At 52.5% G+C, this 15,349-nt stretch overlaps 2 protein-coding genes across 6 annotated transcripts in view; one reads left to right on the top strand and one right to left on the bottom strand.

Moving 5' to 3' along the window:
- The first annotated feature begins 185 nt into the window (after positions 1-185).
- On the top strand, positions 186-10,717 carry ARFGAP2 (ARF GTPase activating protein 2). Of its 4 annotated transcripts, none has more exons than XM_069471304.1 (17): positions 186-283; positions 453-571; positions 1,145-1,217; positions 2,106-2,237; positions 2,324-2,404; positions 3,268-3,349; positions 3,593-3,649; positions 4,312-4,353; positions 4,725-4,777; positions 5,256-5,392; positions 5,490-5,621; positions 7,012-7,140; positions 7,219-7,353; positions 8,408-8,534; positions 8,691-8,784; positions 8,883-9,001; positions 9,449-10,717. In XM_069471304.1, exons 1-17 carry the CDS (start codon positions 212-214, stop codon positions 9,467-9,469), a joined length of 1,605 nt encoding a protein of 534 aa, XP_069327405.1. In that variant the 5' UTR covers positions 186-211; the 3' UTR covers positions 9,470-10,717. The 4 variants fall into 4 exon arrangements, with proteins under 4 accessions (XP_069327405.1, XP_069327406.1, XP_069327407.1 ...); XM_069471307.1 differs by having other exon boundaries at positions 224-283; positions 416-571; positions 9,449-10,696; XM_069471305.1 differs by lacking the exon at positions 4,312-4,353.
- The window catches only part of CSTPP1 (centriolar satellite-associated tubulin polyglutamylase complex regulator 1), a 170,646-nt gene continuing 165,012 nt past the window's right edge, over positions 9,716-15,349 (bottom strand). The window contains exons 8-9 of one of the 2 annotated variants that reach the window (XM_069471309.1): positions 13,219-13,282; positions 9,716-10,926 (exon numbers count right to left, since the gene is read on the bottom strand). In XM_069471309.1, the coding sequence (XP_069327410.1) occupies positions 10,767-10,926; positions 13,219-13,282 (224 nt within the window). In that variant the 3' untranslated portion in view covers positions 9,716-10,766. Of the gene's footprint in view, positions 10,927-12,134; positions 12,945-13,218; positions 13,283-15,349 lie in introns of those variants that run through there. The other variant, XM_069471308.1, reaches the window with a different exon arrangement.

Below are 15,349 nucleotides of genomic sequence, written 5' to 3'. Positions count from 1 at the left end.
TCGGCGCGGCGTTTATTCTCGCGGCTGCTTTGCAGCTGACGTCGCCGCTCCGGTTCCGCCGGCTGCCCATTGGTCCAGGTCAGGCCCAAACACCCCACCCCTCAGCAGGCCGGGACCCTGCCGAGGCCGGCCGGGTTAGCCCGCCCTCCCAGCCGTGGATTGGCCCACGGCAGGACCCGTCGGTCGCAGTTGTGTCTGGGAAGGAGAGAAAATGGCGGCGAAACCGAGCAAAACCGAAATCCAGACTGTTTTTAAGAGGCTTCGCGCAATTCCAACCAACAAGGTACATGAGCAGGGGGTGCGCGGACCCTGGCGCCGGCCGAGATGGAATCTCTCGCTCCCCCGGGGCCTAAGGGAGGGAGAAGGGCGGAGGCGGGCCGTTTCCCCGGGGTGTCAGCGCCCGGCCTCTATTCAGGGCCCGTGACCATTCGCTCGTCGCCTCCTTCACCCAGGCCTGTTTCGACTGCGGCGCCAAGAATCCGAGTTGGGCCAGCATCACGTATGGTGTTTTCTTGTGCATTGACTGCTCTGGGGTGCACCGCTCCCTGGGCGTCCATCTCAGCTTCATCAGGTGGGGTCTCCGCGAGGTTGCTGTGTTTCCACTTGGCCAGCCAGGGCTGTGTGGGCAGCAAAGGCGAGCGGCTGCCGGGACTTGGACCGCTCTGAATTCGGTGTTCCGAAACCTCCGGGCCGGGAGTCCAATAGCCTCCTACCGGAGGGAACTGCCGGTGTGGGCCTCTTGCCACATAGGCGCCCGTCCGCGTCTGGGTCAAAACTCCCTTCTTCCCTGACAGTGAAACTTGAGACTCTGAGCGTTAATTTGGGGGCAAAGTTAGCTGCATTGACCTTGTTGTTGCTGATATATTATTGGCCGACTCTGTCTCTAGTGAGACTGTGAACATCCTTAAGGGGAAAGCCAAATCCAAGCTTGCCAGAGAATGCGACCTCCTTTTGGATCTGGGGAAATAATTAGTACCTTTGGAAGAGATAAATGAAGAGCACAGCTTTCACACAGTAGTGTGGAGGAAATGGGGTGGTGACTGGCAAATGTTTCCTGGGAGCCCACAGCAGCCCAAGGCCAAATGACTGGTGTGGGTCTGTCAGGGAAGCCTGCTGGTGGGTGACACACAGCCCTTTTACACAGGTCCACAGAGTTGGATTCCAACTGGAACTGGTTCCAGCTGAGGTGTATGCAGGTCGGCGGGAATGCCAATGCGGTAAAGCTCCTTCTACCTTCCCCCACCCCTCTTCCTTCTGCCTGGGTACTACCTTTGCATGACCTCCTCAGAGGCCAACTCGGGTCTCTGTTCAGAGGGTTCTCTGGTCTGTAACACCACCATACGCTATTTTCTAAGCTTGGAAATTGTCATAGCTCCTCTCAAAGAGGCTTCAAATTCAAATTAAACTGGACGGATGTTCTTGGGGAAAAGCCAAGGGAGTTGGGGCCTCCACAGACATTGAGTGTTGTGGGCCTGCCTGGATAAAGGATGGAGAGAGCAAGTATGGCGTGTTGTCCTTAGGCAGGGTGGAGCGAGGACTGGGCTTCAGGCAGTCATCTCAGGATGGGAGGTTGCGAGGTATTTTTTGCTGGAATTTCTGAGGAACTTTACCTCTGTGAAAAACTGCTGGTGTCAGTAGAGTATATCATCCCGTGTAAGTAATAACTGGGCTGTTACAAGGAAGTACCTCCGGCTGGGTGCGGTGGCTCACGCCTGTAATTCTAGCACTCTGGGAGGCCGAGGTGGGCGGATCATTTGAGCTCAGGAGTTTGAGACCAGCCTGAGCAAGAGCGAGACCCCATCTCTACTAAAAATAGAAAGAAATTATATGGACAGCTAAAAATATATATAGAAAAAATAAGCCGGGCATGGTGGTGCATGCCTGTAGTCCCAACTACTCGGGAGGCTGAGACAGGAGGATCCCTTGAGCTCAGGAGTTTGAGGTTGCTGTGAGCTAGGCCGACGCCACGGCACTCACTCTAGCCTGGGCAACAAAGTGAGACTCTGTCTAAAAAAAAAAAAAAAAAGGAAGTACCTCCTACAACTAGCACATTTTTGCTCTGGCGAGAATCACCCGTAGCACGTTCTCTCTTCTTTGATCTCCAGACTGCTTTTTTCCGCCAACATGGATGCATGGCCAACGATGCCAACACCAAATATAACAGCCGAGCCGCCCAGATGTACCGGGAGAAGATCCGGCAGCTGGGGAGCGCAGCCCTGGCTAGGCATGGCACTGATGTAAGTGCCCGTTCCTGGGGCTGGGGCGGTGGGGTGGGCGGGAGTGTTCAGAGCTCTGTGTTTCAGGGGTGCCTTCTCCCTTCCAGCTTTGGATAGACAATATGAATAGCGCTCCTAGTGACTCCCCGGAGAAGAAGGACTCTGATTTCTTCACAGAACATACTCAAGTGAGTGCCCACAAGGAATGTTTCCCTTTGTTGTTCTTGACAAGTGGTTTATTTATCAAGGCCAAGGTCTTCTGTGGTTACCAACATAGATTCCATTTGCCTTGGTGTGGTATCTTGGACAGAGAATGTCTGGGGCCCACTGAGTTGGTGACTGCTGCTTGCTGGATAGGCCCCGGGTGGTTCCTTCTCTTATGAATGGGGGTACAATGTGACCCTCCTTAGAAACAGACCTTTTTAAAGCTGGGATGGTGGGGAGGAGGGGAAGTTTCTTGAAAGCTCAGGAGGTATCATGGGCCCCAAAAAACTTTTCCAGGATTCTTCCCCTGTAAGAAAGGCACTGTGCTTGGAAACAATGAAAGCATTCCTTCCCCCGAGTCCCACCCCTGTGAGGAGAGTTTCCCCTCTACTGGCAGTAGGTGCTGGAGTTGGCTCTCTGACTTTGAATCCCTGCTTCTCTGTGTAGCATTTTTGTGATGGTGGCTGCGTCACTTAACCTGTCAAAACCTCAGCTTCTAAAAAGGAGATGTGTCTGAGACCTTATAGGGCTTGTTGTGATAATTAAATGTGTTTGTGTATAAGGAGCCCTTAAACTTGTGCCTGGTACATGGTAAGTGACCAATAGCTGTTAGTTGTTTTTAAATCAGAAAAATGGGCTCTGGCTCTAAGTAAATAGTGGAGGGAGGTTCTGCTTCTTTCTTCTTTCTTTCATCCTTAGTGAACAGCAGTTATAATTTTACTTGCTAACCTCCAGTCTCCTTTCCTTGTGGGCTTGGAGTAGGACCACAGGGTACTTGTAGTTTCTTGGTGCTCCTTGCCAGCAAGAGTGGCTCACCAAGGCTTCTGTGGTCTGGCCTCCTTTTCAGCCTCCTGCCTGGGATGCGTCAGCCACTGAGCCTTCAGGGACGCAGCAGCCAGCCCCATCTGCAGAGAGCAGTGGCCTGGCACGTGAGTTCAGCCCAGATTCCAACCAGGTGCTCTGATTCTAGGAAAGGACTTGGGGCTGGGAAGGGGACACCTGGCCAAGGGAATGGGAGCGGGAGTCTTCCTATGTCTTCGGATGGATTGGGATTCATTTCAGTCTCTTTTTTCTTCTGGCGGCAAGCTGAGGAAAGCCAGTGACTCTTTTCTTAATGGGAGGTTTCAGGAAGCTGGGAGCCTTACACCTAACTCTTACCATTGCATCCACAGAGCCAGAGCACGGGCCGAACACAGACCTGCTTGGCACCTCACCCAAAGCCGCTCTGGGTCAGTATGCCAGCTGGTGGGTGTGGGGTGGCTGGGAAAGGGTGGATCTCAAGTGTTCTTTTCAGATCTGCTGCCTGGTCATGTGGACTGAGGCCATAGGAGACTGAACATCTGACCTCTGGGGTGGGGACTGTGATTGAAATCATGGCTGCGACATTGATTTTAGAGCCAGGCCCTTTGAATTGATTGATGAACCATGATGGGTTGGTATATAAGGCCTAGGGTCTGCCTCCGAGTGTGGGGCTGGGTCTAGCCACAGTGTGGGGAGGCCAGTATGAGACTGGACACCTATCCCTGGGGGCTGAGGCAGGGCTGGCATGCCTGGTTCATTTCATGGGGTGGAGGGACAACTCTGAACTGGTGATGGCTGGAGATGACATTATCTTTTCTCAGCCAGTTCCCAGCCTGTCCTTTAACTCTTCCTACTCTTTCCTTAGTGTCCTTCAGGCTTGGTTCAGGGTGAACAATCCATTTGCTAACCTCGGTTCTGTTGACTCTTGAGGTTGGGGCAGGAAGCCAGCAGAATGACTGGCAAACGGATCCCATGAGAAGGCTGGCATAGCTTGGTCTGAAGCAGGGCTCTATAAAGGCCCCTGGGCATGGAAGCTTTGTGGAGGCTCTGGGTGGGCCCTTTGTTAGCCACAAGTCTGTTTCTCCTCCAGAGTCCATGTATCTGTCGGCTAAAGGGGCCCTTCCTGCCAGAGGTAACCAAGAGCTGCCTAGGGAGCCTGGCCCCTTGCACGCCAGCTCTCTGCTCTAGGAGCTGAGGCTAGTTTTTGGCATTTGCCCCTGCCTTGCAGTGTTCGTTTTGGTTCAGGGACTTTGACTGTCTGACTTTGACCTGTGCTCCAGGTCTAGTTCCTGTCTCACTCTGCTGGAAGTCAGTAACCTCCCCTAACCTTGTCTGTCTTTGACTTGGATGCCATTCGTTGGAACTGGTGGTGGCAACTTTGCCTTTCCCCGCCTGAAGCTGTTTCTTTTTAGAAGCTTTTGCCATGAAGCTGCATGGTGTGACTGAGTTGCTGGCTCTGACCTTCCTTTGTCTCAGCTTATGCCAACCCTCTTTCTCACGCAGAACTGAAAAGCTCCATCATTGGCAAGAAGAAGCCAGCAGCAGCTAAGAAAGGGGTAGGTGGGGAGAGGCAGTATGGGAGAGGTGTTAGGAGCTGGAGTCGGGCTGCCTGGGTTTACCCCTTGACCTTGCCACTTACTGGCTGTATGACTCTGGCAAAGGTACTTCATGTCTCTGAACCTTATCTACGAAAGGGATTTCAGGATGGCTATTTTCAAGGGGTTCTTGGGAGGAGTCAGTGAAATGGAGCTCATCTAGTGCTCAGCAGAGTGCTTGGCACATGCCAGGCCACAGCAGGCATTAACTGCTGTCCTCACACCCTGAGGCTGGGATTGTATGAGTCACGTATGTCCGGCTCCAGCAGGCCAGACCCACTGTTCTCTTTTGGCCATGCTGGCTGGGCTCCTATTTTTTTTACCCTAAACGTTAGGAAGGACCCCCTTCCTTCTGAGTGTGGCTAGAGTGTCCAGGCCTGGGAGGGATCAGAGGAGATTGTGGTTGGCAAGGCCTCATATCACATGATTCTCTTCCCAGCTGGGTGCCAAGAAGGGCCTAGGGGCTCAGAAGGTAAGCAGCCAGAGCTTTAGCGAGATTGAGCGGCAGGCCCAGGTGGCAGAGAAGCTCCGTGAGCAGCAGGCAGCTGATGCCAAGAAGCAGGCTGAAGAGTCCATGTAAGTGTTTGCTGTAGGGGCCTCTGGCGTGTATGGGGGTTGGTGGGTGGGCAGGTCAGAACAGATGCTAGCCTCTGACACATTTGTTCCCTCCAAGGGTTGCCTCCATGCGTCTGGCCTACCAGGAGCTCCAGATTGATCGTAAGAAAGAGGAGAAGAAGCTGCAGAATCTGGAAGGGAAGAAGCGAGAGCAGGCAGAGAGGTTGGGCATGGGCTTGGTATCGCGAAGGTGAGGCTCAGCTCCGGGTGTGGTGGGAAATGCCATTGTTTCTGAGAAACATTTCGGCGCCTTCCCAGCAGTTTGGGATTCTAGGCTTAGTCTTTCTTCAGGGCTGAATAGATCACTTTGCTTATTGTCTTAAAGCACCTAGTACAGTGCTTGGCCCATAGTAGGTATGTGTGTGGTAAGTATTTGTTGAATGAATGAAACATAGGATCAGGTGCTATTTCAGTATATCTGAGATAAACGTGGTGTTTCTTAATGGCACTTTTAGTGGTGGGACAGTTCTTTACTTTTCGAGACCTCCCTGAGAATTGCAGGGTTTTTGGCATCCCTGATCCCTGTCCATTAAATGTTAGTTATGCTACCAAATACTATAATACCCCAAAATGCCTCCCACCCCCATTTCAAATGCCCTGAGTTGGGCAGAATCCTTACTTCAGAACCACTGGGTTTATGTTGCTGTGGTTTTCTTAAACAACAAAAACAAGGGCTGCAAACAAGCTCTCTCATGCATTTTGTTTGAACTAACACTATGAGTTAACAAGAGTATTAGATATCAGTAACAGATTTTCTTGCTCTGTCACCCAGGCTGGAGTGCAGTGGTGTAATCATAGCTCACTGTAGTCTCAAACTCCTGGGCTTAAGCAGTCCTCCTGCCTCAGCTTCCTGAGTAGCTGGGATTATAGGCATGAACCACTGTGCCTAGCCAGTAATAGACCTTCTTTTTTTTTTTTTTTTTTTTTTTGTTTTGAGACAGAGTCTCACTCTGTTGCCCGGGCTAGAGTGCCGTGGCGTCAGCCTAGCTCACAGCAACCTCAAAACTCCTGGGCTCAAGCAATCCTTCTGCCTCAGCCTCCCGAGTAGCTGGGACTACAGGCATGCACCATCATGCCCAACTAATTTTTTCTACATGTGTTTTTAGCTGTCTATATAATTTCTTTATATTTTTAGTAGAGACGGGGTCTCACTCTTGCTCAGGCTGGGCTCGAACTCCTGAACTCAATCCGCCCGCCTCGGCCTCCCAGAGTGCTAGGATTACAGGCGTGAGCCACCGCACCCGGCCTAAATTTTTGATCTCTTAAAAAAATTGAATATCTTGGCTGGGTGTGGTGGCTCATGCCTGTAATCCTAGCACCTTGGGAGGCCGAGGTGGGAGGCTCACTTGAGGCCAGGAGTTTAAGACCAGGCTGAGCAAGAGCGAGACCCTGTCTCTACAAAAAAATGGAGAAATTAGCTGGGCATGGTGGCAACTGTCTATAGTCCGAGCTATTTGGGAGGCTAAGGCAGGAGCATTGCTTAAGCCCAGGAGTTCAAGGTTGCAGCTGGGCATCATATTTTGTGCGGTGATGCTAATGCTCACCATTGGGCTTACGCCTGGCTCTCCTTTTCTGTACAGCTCTGTCTCCCACTCGGTGCTGTCTGAGATGCAGGTGATCGAGCAGGAAACCCCAGTGAGTGCAAAATCCTCTCGCTCGCAGCTGGACTTATTTGATGATGTTGGTACTTTCGCCTCTGGACCCCCAAAGTAAGGCTATGGTTGGGGGTAGACTTGGTTACCGTGTTCCTCATCAGGCTTCTCTGAGCCACTCTACTGTCTTCCTAGGTACAAAGACAACCCCTTTTCCTTGGGGGAAAGTTTTGGTTCCCGCTGGGATACAGATGCTGCCTGGGGTATGGACAGGGTAGAGGAGAAGGAGCCAGAAGTGACCATCTCAAGCATCCGGCCTATTTCAGAAAGGTAGAGTGGTCTAGGGCAGCACTGTCTAGTAGAACTTTCTGTGATGCTAGAAATCTTCTGTATCTGTGCTCTTCAGTATGGTAGCCACTAGCTTTGTGGCCCTTAAAATGTGGTTAGTACAACTGAGGAACTGAATTTGTAATGTAATTTGGTATAATTTTAATAAATGTAAATGGCCATATATGGCCAGCGGGAATAATTAACTGCCACCCCGTTAGACAGTGCTGGGATTAGGCTTTGATCTGAGCTGTGCTTTGTCATCACGGGGTTATGGCAGCTTCTTTTGCTTGGGATACTTTCTCTGGCAGGAGGGCCCTGATTTTATGCTTCAGTCCTGACCTCCCTCCCAAGGGTTATGTGTCTCTGGCCCCCATCTTACTCATTTTTTAAAAACCTATTCCATCTTAATCTGAGCAATGTTTAGTGATAAATTATCTGTAAATCGTCCATTTGGAAATTGGGGACATAAGTAACTATTTCACAGGGTGGCTGGAAGTATTAAATGTAATGACACTTGAAAAACACCTGGCCTGGTGTCTGTGCACCACTAGGGCTAGATAGCACGGCCGTGTACCTTTTCATTTACGCACTGATCCTTTTAAGAGTAAGGGTCGGGGAGTGTGTGCTATTACGAGTTATGACAAGAGAGTAGGTATAAACCGAGGCAAACTGAGACATATGTCACCCTGATGTTAGGCAAATTGTGACTAGGAGTAGGGCAGCAATAATGACTATGTAGCCTCCTGGACCTCGATGAAGCTTGTAGTGGTTTGGGGCAGGGGCTAGGCTCCTCCGAAGCCTATTCCCGCCCTGTCTGGTGTGGGTAACTCAGCTCTCTGTACCTTGGCCTCAGTGTGGAGAAAGGAGGGGCCTCATAGGATCCCTTTGGAGGCTTCTCACCGGGAAGAGGGTCCCTGGGTCCCAGAGCCACAGACAGAATGGGGCCTGGAAACTGCCATCTCCAGAGGGCCACCGGTGCTTTTTTTAGCTGCTGTACTCTGCTTCCCCTGATGGTAATGGGAGGGGTCAGAGATGTCCCATGTCTACCCTTCAGAGCCACAAACCGGAGGGAAGTGGAAAGCCGGACCTCGGGCCTCGAGTCCAGTGAAGCACGTCAGAAATTTGCAGGAGCCAAAGCCATCTCCTCTGACATGTTCTTTGGGCGGGAGGTAGATGCTGAGGTAAGTGGAATTGTCTACCCTCAGGCCGGAGGCAGCAGGTGGGAGCAAGTTTTCTCCCTGCCACCACTTTGGGCTTTGGCCCCAGGGTGGCTTGGCCTCTGTGAGTCCTTGGGTTATTGGCCAACATCCTCAGGCCTTGCCTCTTCCTCACCACAGTATGAAGCCAGGTCTCGGCTACAGCAGCTCTCAGGCAGCAGCGCCATCAGCTCTTCAGACCTCTTTGGGGACATGGATGGAGCTCATGGAGCAGGTAGGGCCCCAGTGGGGTGGGGGGCACCACCCCGTGCCTGTGAGCAGAGCGGGAGGCCCCTGGCAGGCTCTGGGTCATCTTTTCCCTTGCTTTTACAGGAAGTGTATCTCTGGGGAATGTGCTCCCTACAGCTGACATTGCCCAGTTTAAGCAGGGTGTCAAGTCTGTGGCTGGGAAAATGGCTGTGCTGGCCAACGGTGTGATGAATTCATTGCAGGTGAGGCTGGGGCTACTTAACTTGGAGAGGGGCCTACCGAGTAGTGCCGGGAGGTTTCCTTCACCACATTTAGACACTGCTCATGGGTAGCTTCTCTCAGAGCATTTTCTTTTTTTAGAGGGGCAGATTCCTTCCTTTCAGTTCTGTACCAGGGCTGGGCCTCTCTCTAAGATGACGCCATGTTTGCACTGATTTTCCCCTGTTGTTGTCACCTGTACTACGTTTTCTCTTCCCTGCCCAGCTTCTGTGAGATCTGGTAGTGCTTCCTCCTTGAGTGGACCCGAGTGCCACCTGCCCCAGCTCTCCTGTGTACTCCCACCTGGCGGTGGTGCCCAGCCCCTGTGGTCCCGTCTTGCTGTGGGGGGTGTGGGGAGAGGCAGTGTGCACGCAGGGCAGCTGCTGCAGGTTAGAGACTCTGACTTCATTTTTTTCTCTCCCCACCCCTAGGATCGCTATGGTTCCTACTGATGCAAGCTCCGTGGCTCAGGTGTATGGTGGTGACAGCAGCCAGAGCCTATGATTCCCAGGCCAGGGATGCTTGCCTTGTGGAAGCCAGGGAGGATTTGTTACCTTTTATGTGTGGTGTGTGAGTGGGGTGGCCTTAGAGGATCTTGGGTGAGGGAAATGGTCAGTACCAGCCCTTGTCCTCTGCCTGTGGATTGAGCCCTTTGTTCTCTTACCCTCACACCCCCTCCTCTGTGTGTTAGATTATTGTCCTTCTAATTCTGCCCCTAAAGCTGCTGCTTACTTGTCCTGCCACACTGGGAGTGAGGGGAGGGAGTGCCCTTGGGATGGCTTATTCTAGGTCTAGTCCTTCCCCAAGTAGGGAAAGTGAAAAGTGTAAAGCGTGTTTGCTGGCTCTAGGATCCTTCCAGGTAGTCTGAGGGCTTGGGCCTCCCACCTCTGGAACCAGGGGGAGGCCTAGGAAGAGTTCTACTGTAGACCAGTCCCCCAGGGGAGAGAGGCTCTGGACTTGCTGCTGCTGTTGCTGCTGCTAGGGGCCTCTTCTGGGTACCAGGGGAGGGGAGGGGAGGGGAGAGGAAGGATCTTCATCGGGGCCTTACCAAGGGCTAGAAACTTTACCTGGTACCTAAAGGTTTCATTTAGGATCAGACTGGAGGCCCAAGTGATCCCTGTATCACCACCCCTTTTTTCAGTAATCCCACTTGGAGGATTGCTTCCCCTAGGTGTCTCAGAGTCCTGCCATACCATCTACTGTGGACCACAGGACCCTCTGTCCCCTCCTGAGACTTTCTCTGTTCCTTCCCCTCGTCGGTGGCCATGGTGGATCTCCTCTGCCGTGTCCTGACTCGATGCTGTGAGTGTAATACTGGCCAAGGAAGCAGAGGACATGAGGGATAGAAGCAGGCTCCTGGGGCTCAACTTTCTTCCTCTGCGTCATCCTGGGCTCAGGGGGGCCTGGACAGCACCCCACCAGCGAGAGCTCGAGGGCCTACAGAGCTGTAGGCCTCACCCTCTGGCAGCTGGGCCACGCACTGTGTCATTCTTGGTGCCATCTTCCCCTGCCATGCTGGCAGTCTGGGCCCAACCTCCACCTTTGGGTTGTAGGTTGGACTCCCCAGCAACACAGACCACTCTTCCCCCACCCCTCCCTCAGAGGGACATGACTTTCTTTCTGGACTGTTTGTATTGAAACAAAGTGGTGTCAAAATAAAGCCCCCACGGGGCCCTGGGTCCCCGTTGGTCTGAATGAAGTAGTGTCCTCTCTGGATCCTGCCTCCCTGCCCGGTGTGGGCCCCTCGCCTCACTGTCTGGGCTCCCACCGATATGGGTAGAGTGTTGGTACCGGAGCTGAGGGCACTCTCTCCAGGGCCTCCGGCTTGTCTCTTCTCTGAAAGCCAAAGGCCCCTGGCTCCTTGGCCCTGTGCTGCCGCGAGGTCCGGTGCAGCCTCGACCTCACCACCCTGTTGCACGCGGAGGAAAGAGCTGGTATTAGTTGGCCCTTCACCTCATCTGGCTGAGGACAGGCGAGCAAGCTTAGCGGCCCTGCCCCTGTTCACAGCAGTAACTTGACTGGGGACGTGTTTCTCAGTGGAGTTAAAAAAAATATTTAAAATATTCAGACTTTAATGGAACCCTTTTAAATTCAGGAAGAAAGGACATGTGTGTATGTGTGTGTGTGTTAACCCCTGGCTGGGCCATCCTTTCCCTTGGAGTTTCTGAAAGATCTCTGTACCACCTTCTGAGTCCTCAGGGTACAGTTATAAGTCGCTGGACTGGGAAGTGGATGATTAGGAAGGATGGGTAGAAGGAGCCACGGGGCTCTAAGCCAGTAATTTCCAAAGTGTAGGTCTGGGACTTCAGCTTTGGAATCATCTGGAGTGTTCATTAAAAATACAGATTTCTGGACTCCATCCTAAGCTGGTAGAGTTAGACTCTGGAGCTTACTAATTTGCACTGTCAAACAAGCTTCCCTGTGATTCTGATGCATTTGAGAACTGTTCTCATGGGCTGGAGGCCGGAGATGATTGTGGACCTGGAGCTGCTTTAGGACTGGAACGCCCAGTTTTGGCCTAGGTTCTGCAGGGCTTTGGGAGCCAGTTCCTGTAATTATCCAGTGGGGCTGGTCTGGATGGGGATGAGCCCAGGAAAATGTGTGTGCTCAGCTGTGGTGACACCCAGCTTTAGAGGAGGCATCTTGTACTGCTTGGGCCCCCTGAGTGGGTTTTACTTTCTGGAGGATCCCCCCCACCCCACCCCACCCCAGCTCAAGGAAGTTGAAGACCACTTGGCCTAACCTTCCTCTGGTCTTGGCTGGAAGCTTGTACACCTCAGGCCTGTGCCTTGTTCAAAGCTGCATCCCCACTGCCCTAACCCCAAGCAGGTGCTTGTCAAATGTTCAGTGAAACCCTGGCTAGAAGGCTATGGTAACCCTTTGTGGCCAGGGTCTTTAAAGTTATGGGAACCTGGCCTTGACCCCTCTGAGCTTGTTTCCTAAAGGCCTGTGCCAGCTGTGAGCACCTTGAAAAGTCTGATCTCGGGTGCAGGAGCTAAGCCACTCTGCTCATGACGTGAGGCAGTCTCCAGGCTTGAGCAGGCCAGGCACCAACCAAAACCCCAAACTCACCCCTTTCCCCTCATCCCCTCAGCCTAATGGCTTTAGACTCACCACTTACCAGACACAAGGGACTTTATTCATTTCACATATTTAACTCTTAGACACAGAGGAGATTTGAAGCAGGTTTTGAAAGTGAAAGTGTCTTCTTGCCCACCCTTCTCCGTCCTATCAGGGCTAGTGGCTGTCCTCCAGCAGGCCACAGTGGTTATGTCCTCCCAGTACTTGCATCTGAGGTGTCACCCTTGACCATGCAAGGCCCTGCATGGCTATTCATGTTCTCCCCCTTAATGGAGTTGCTGTGAAATGAACCTTATCAGGGGACTAGCAGAGGTTGGCTGAGACGATAATGCACTGCTCTTCCTCAAGAGGTTAAGAGTGTTAACAAAAGGCTAAGGCCAAGTCCCCTTCCTAGTGATGCAGTGGCCTCAGCACAGTCTGTCAGCCTGGGGCCTGACTAGCACCGAAAGGCTGACAGGGCCAGGGAGAGCAGGCTGGTAACTTTCTAGGGTCATGGTTTGGCTTGGCTGATCAGCACCTCTCTGGCAGGTCTTTGGGCTGGGGCTGTTATTCAGCCTTTTCGCCAGCAGAGGGCAGCATGGCAGGGCGCTGGAGAGGAGGCCGGGTGGGAGCACCAAGGGCTGGCGTGGGGGCAGGGTCCAGGGCGCTGTAGGCAGGACCCTTCGGACTCCTCAAGTCTCGGACTCGTCTGTCTCTTCAGTGGAGCCATCGCTCTCTGCATCCACTTTTCGGGAGTGGTGGAGGGGTCTCCAAGGGGAGCCAACCCGGGGAGGGGTACGGGATGGCAGGCAGCTGGCCTCTGGGCTGGCAGTGACCGAGTTGACCAGGCCTGGGACCTGGACCAGCCTGAAGGAGGGAGGAAGAAGCCCAGAGGGCAGTGAGGTGCTTCCTGGTCAGAGACCAGGACCTCCATGCTCACTCTGGCCCTTGGGTGAACCCATGGGCTATAGACCCAAAGAACTCAAAGAAGACACCTCAGGCCTTTGCTGGCCCCCATACCCTTCCCTGACCACTTCGGGGTGTTACAGGCAAGTACTGCTGACCCGTGAGGGGGCACAGCCATATCCCACTGAGGCTTGGCCCCCCACAAGGGGGCAGCATCTTCCCACTTGACACTTACAGCCGTTCCAGCTCCTCGTCCATGGCTGGGTCATGCATTAGATCCCCTTTGTCAGGCAAAGCTCCTAGGAGATAAATGGGGACACAACTTAATCTGAGGGTCTTCAGCCAGACAGCAGATGCCTCCACACCCTTCACCTTCATGTCTGCCTGTTCTGACCATGGGAGGGCTGATACAAAAGATCTGAGGACTGCTATAGGGGACCAAAAAACAGTCATGGACCAGGAATTGGGGCAGAGACCACAGCTAAGGAGACATCCCCGAACGGGGCAACCCTCTTTCAAGACTAGCTGGTAGGTTCTGACCTGGTGCTGGGGTCGAGTTCTTCCTTGAGGCCCCATGTACTGAGCTGAAAAGGATATGGCCTAGGCTAATCCTAAAGGTTGGAAATTATCTAATTTTATGCCCCCAAATCAGAGCGCCCTACTTTGGAGAAAGATGGTAAAAAATGCTGGTTCTGGGCCGGGCGCGGTGGCTCACGCCTGTAATCCTAGCACTCTGGGAGGCCGAGGCGGGTGGATCGCTCGAGGTCAGGAGTTCGAGACCAGCCTGAGCAAGAGCAAGACCCCCTGTCTCTACTAAAAATAGAAAGACATTATCTGACCAACTAAAGTATATATATATAGAAAAAATTAGCCGGCCATGGTGGCACATGCCTGTAATCCCAGCTACTCGGGAGGCTGAGGCAGTAGGATCGCTTAAGCCCAGGAGTTTGAGGTTGCTGTGAGCTAGGCTGATGCCATGGCACTCACTCTAGCCTGGGCAACAAAACGAGACTCTGTCTCAAAAAAAAAAAAAAAAAAAAAAAAAAAGCTGCTTCTGCTCCTCCAGGGAGGATCCCAGGGAGTGAGAAGAGAAGGCTGGGTCAGGATCAGATGAAATTATTTTGCATGGCCAGGAGGGGAGCTGTCCCATCTTGGAGGTCTCCAATGCCAATCTCTCTGAGTTGGTTGGTTTCCTTAGCTATAAACTAAGAGAAACTAATTCTTTTTTTTCTTTTTTGAGACAAGGTCTCACTCTGTCACTCAGTGGAGTACAGTGGCATGATCATAGCTCACTGCAGCCTCAAATTTCTGGGCTCAAGTGATCCTCTTGCCTCAGCCTCCCTAATTGCTGGGACTATAGATGTGTGCCACTATGCCTGGATAAGTTTTCTATTTTTTGTAGAGATGGGGTCTTGCTATGTTGCCCAGGCTGGTTTCGAGTTCCTGGCCTCAAGCGATGGTCCTGCCTTGGCCTCCCAAAGTGCTGGGAGCCAGTAGGGTGACCCACCAAGAAGTTAATTCTTTGATCTTGGGGGAAAAATGAGAGGAGAGAGCCTTGGATGCTCCCAGGAGCTGTTAACGGTGGGAGGGAAGGTGAAGCTGAAGTTTACAGATAGGAAGATTCTCGTCAGCAAACTGTTAAGGGAAAAGAGGTCACTGGTGGTTTGGATCCTAGACTGGGCAGCCAACACTGCTAGTCCCTAGGAAGACTCAACCTTAAAATTATCCATCTGGCACACCTCATCCAGCTCCTTGTCTGCTTCAATTTCTAACTTTTCCAAATATTTTTCAGATGATGCCTCCTGGTCCCCCTTGCTCTAAGTAGTTAGTGGTTTTCAAACTATGTCCCACAGAACCCTCTCATTTTTGGGGAGTGCCTTGGGACTAAAGGAACAGTGCTACCCCTCTCCATGACTGGCCTCAACCAGAGTATCTCCAGATTTCTGTTTCATATGCTGGCGACACAGGTGAGGGCCGAGACCACATGCTTCTTCCTGTCTCCCACTCCATTCAACATTAGTGCTCAGTGAAAGTGACTGAGTGAGTAAGTGGCCTTTTTAAAGGCCCTTAGAAAAAGTGAGTTAGTTCAGGCTATGACCTAGTTACTAGTTAGCTTTTCCTTTTCCTTCCTGGCAGCTGTAATTGGTGGAAGGGAAGGGAAAGGAAGTTCCCAAGGAGCGTGGAAGAACACCTAAGCAAATCCTCACCCACCTCCCCCTTTTGATTTCTGACTGCTCTTTTGCCTCCTTTCTACTCCTAGTCCAGCCAGTGACCTGGGCTACCGGCCTCACTCAGTTGAGGGGCCCCACCCGTGCATGGCCCCAGCACAGACTCAGAATAACCAGGCAGGTGGCGTGGCCGAGTGG

This window comes from Eulemur rufifrons, chromosome 6, assembly GCF_041146395.1.
Source record: "Eulemur rufifrons isolate Redbay chromosome 6, OSU_ERuf_1, whole genome shotgun sequence".
In the NCBI taxonomy this organism is placed as follows: domain Eukaryota; kingdom Metazoa; phylum Chordata; class Mammalia; order Primates; family Lemuridae; genus Eulemur; species Eulemur rufifrons.
The sequence above is the reverse complement of the archived record's forward strand: the minus strand, read 5'-3'. Positions and strand labels throughout refer to the sequence as shown.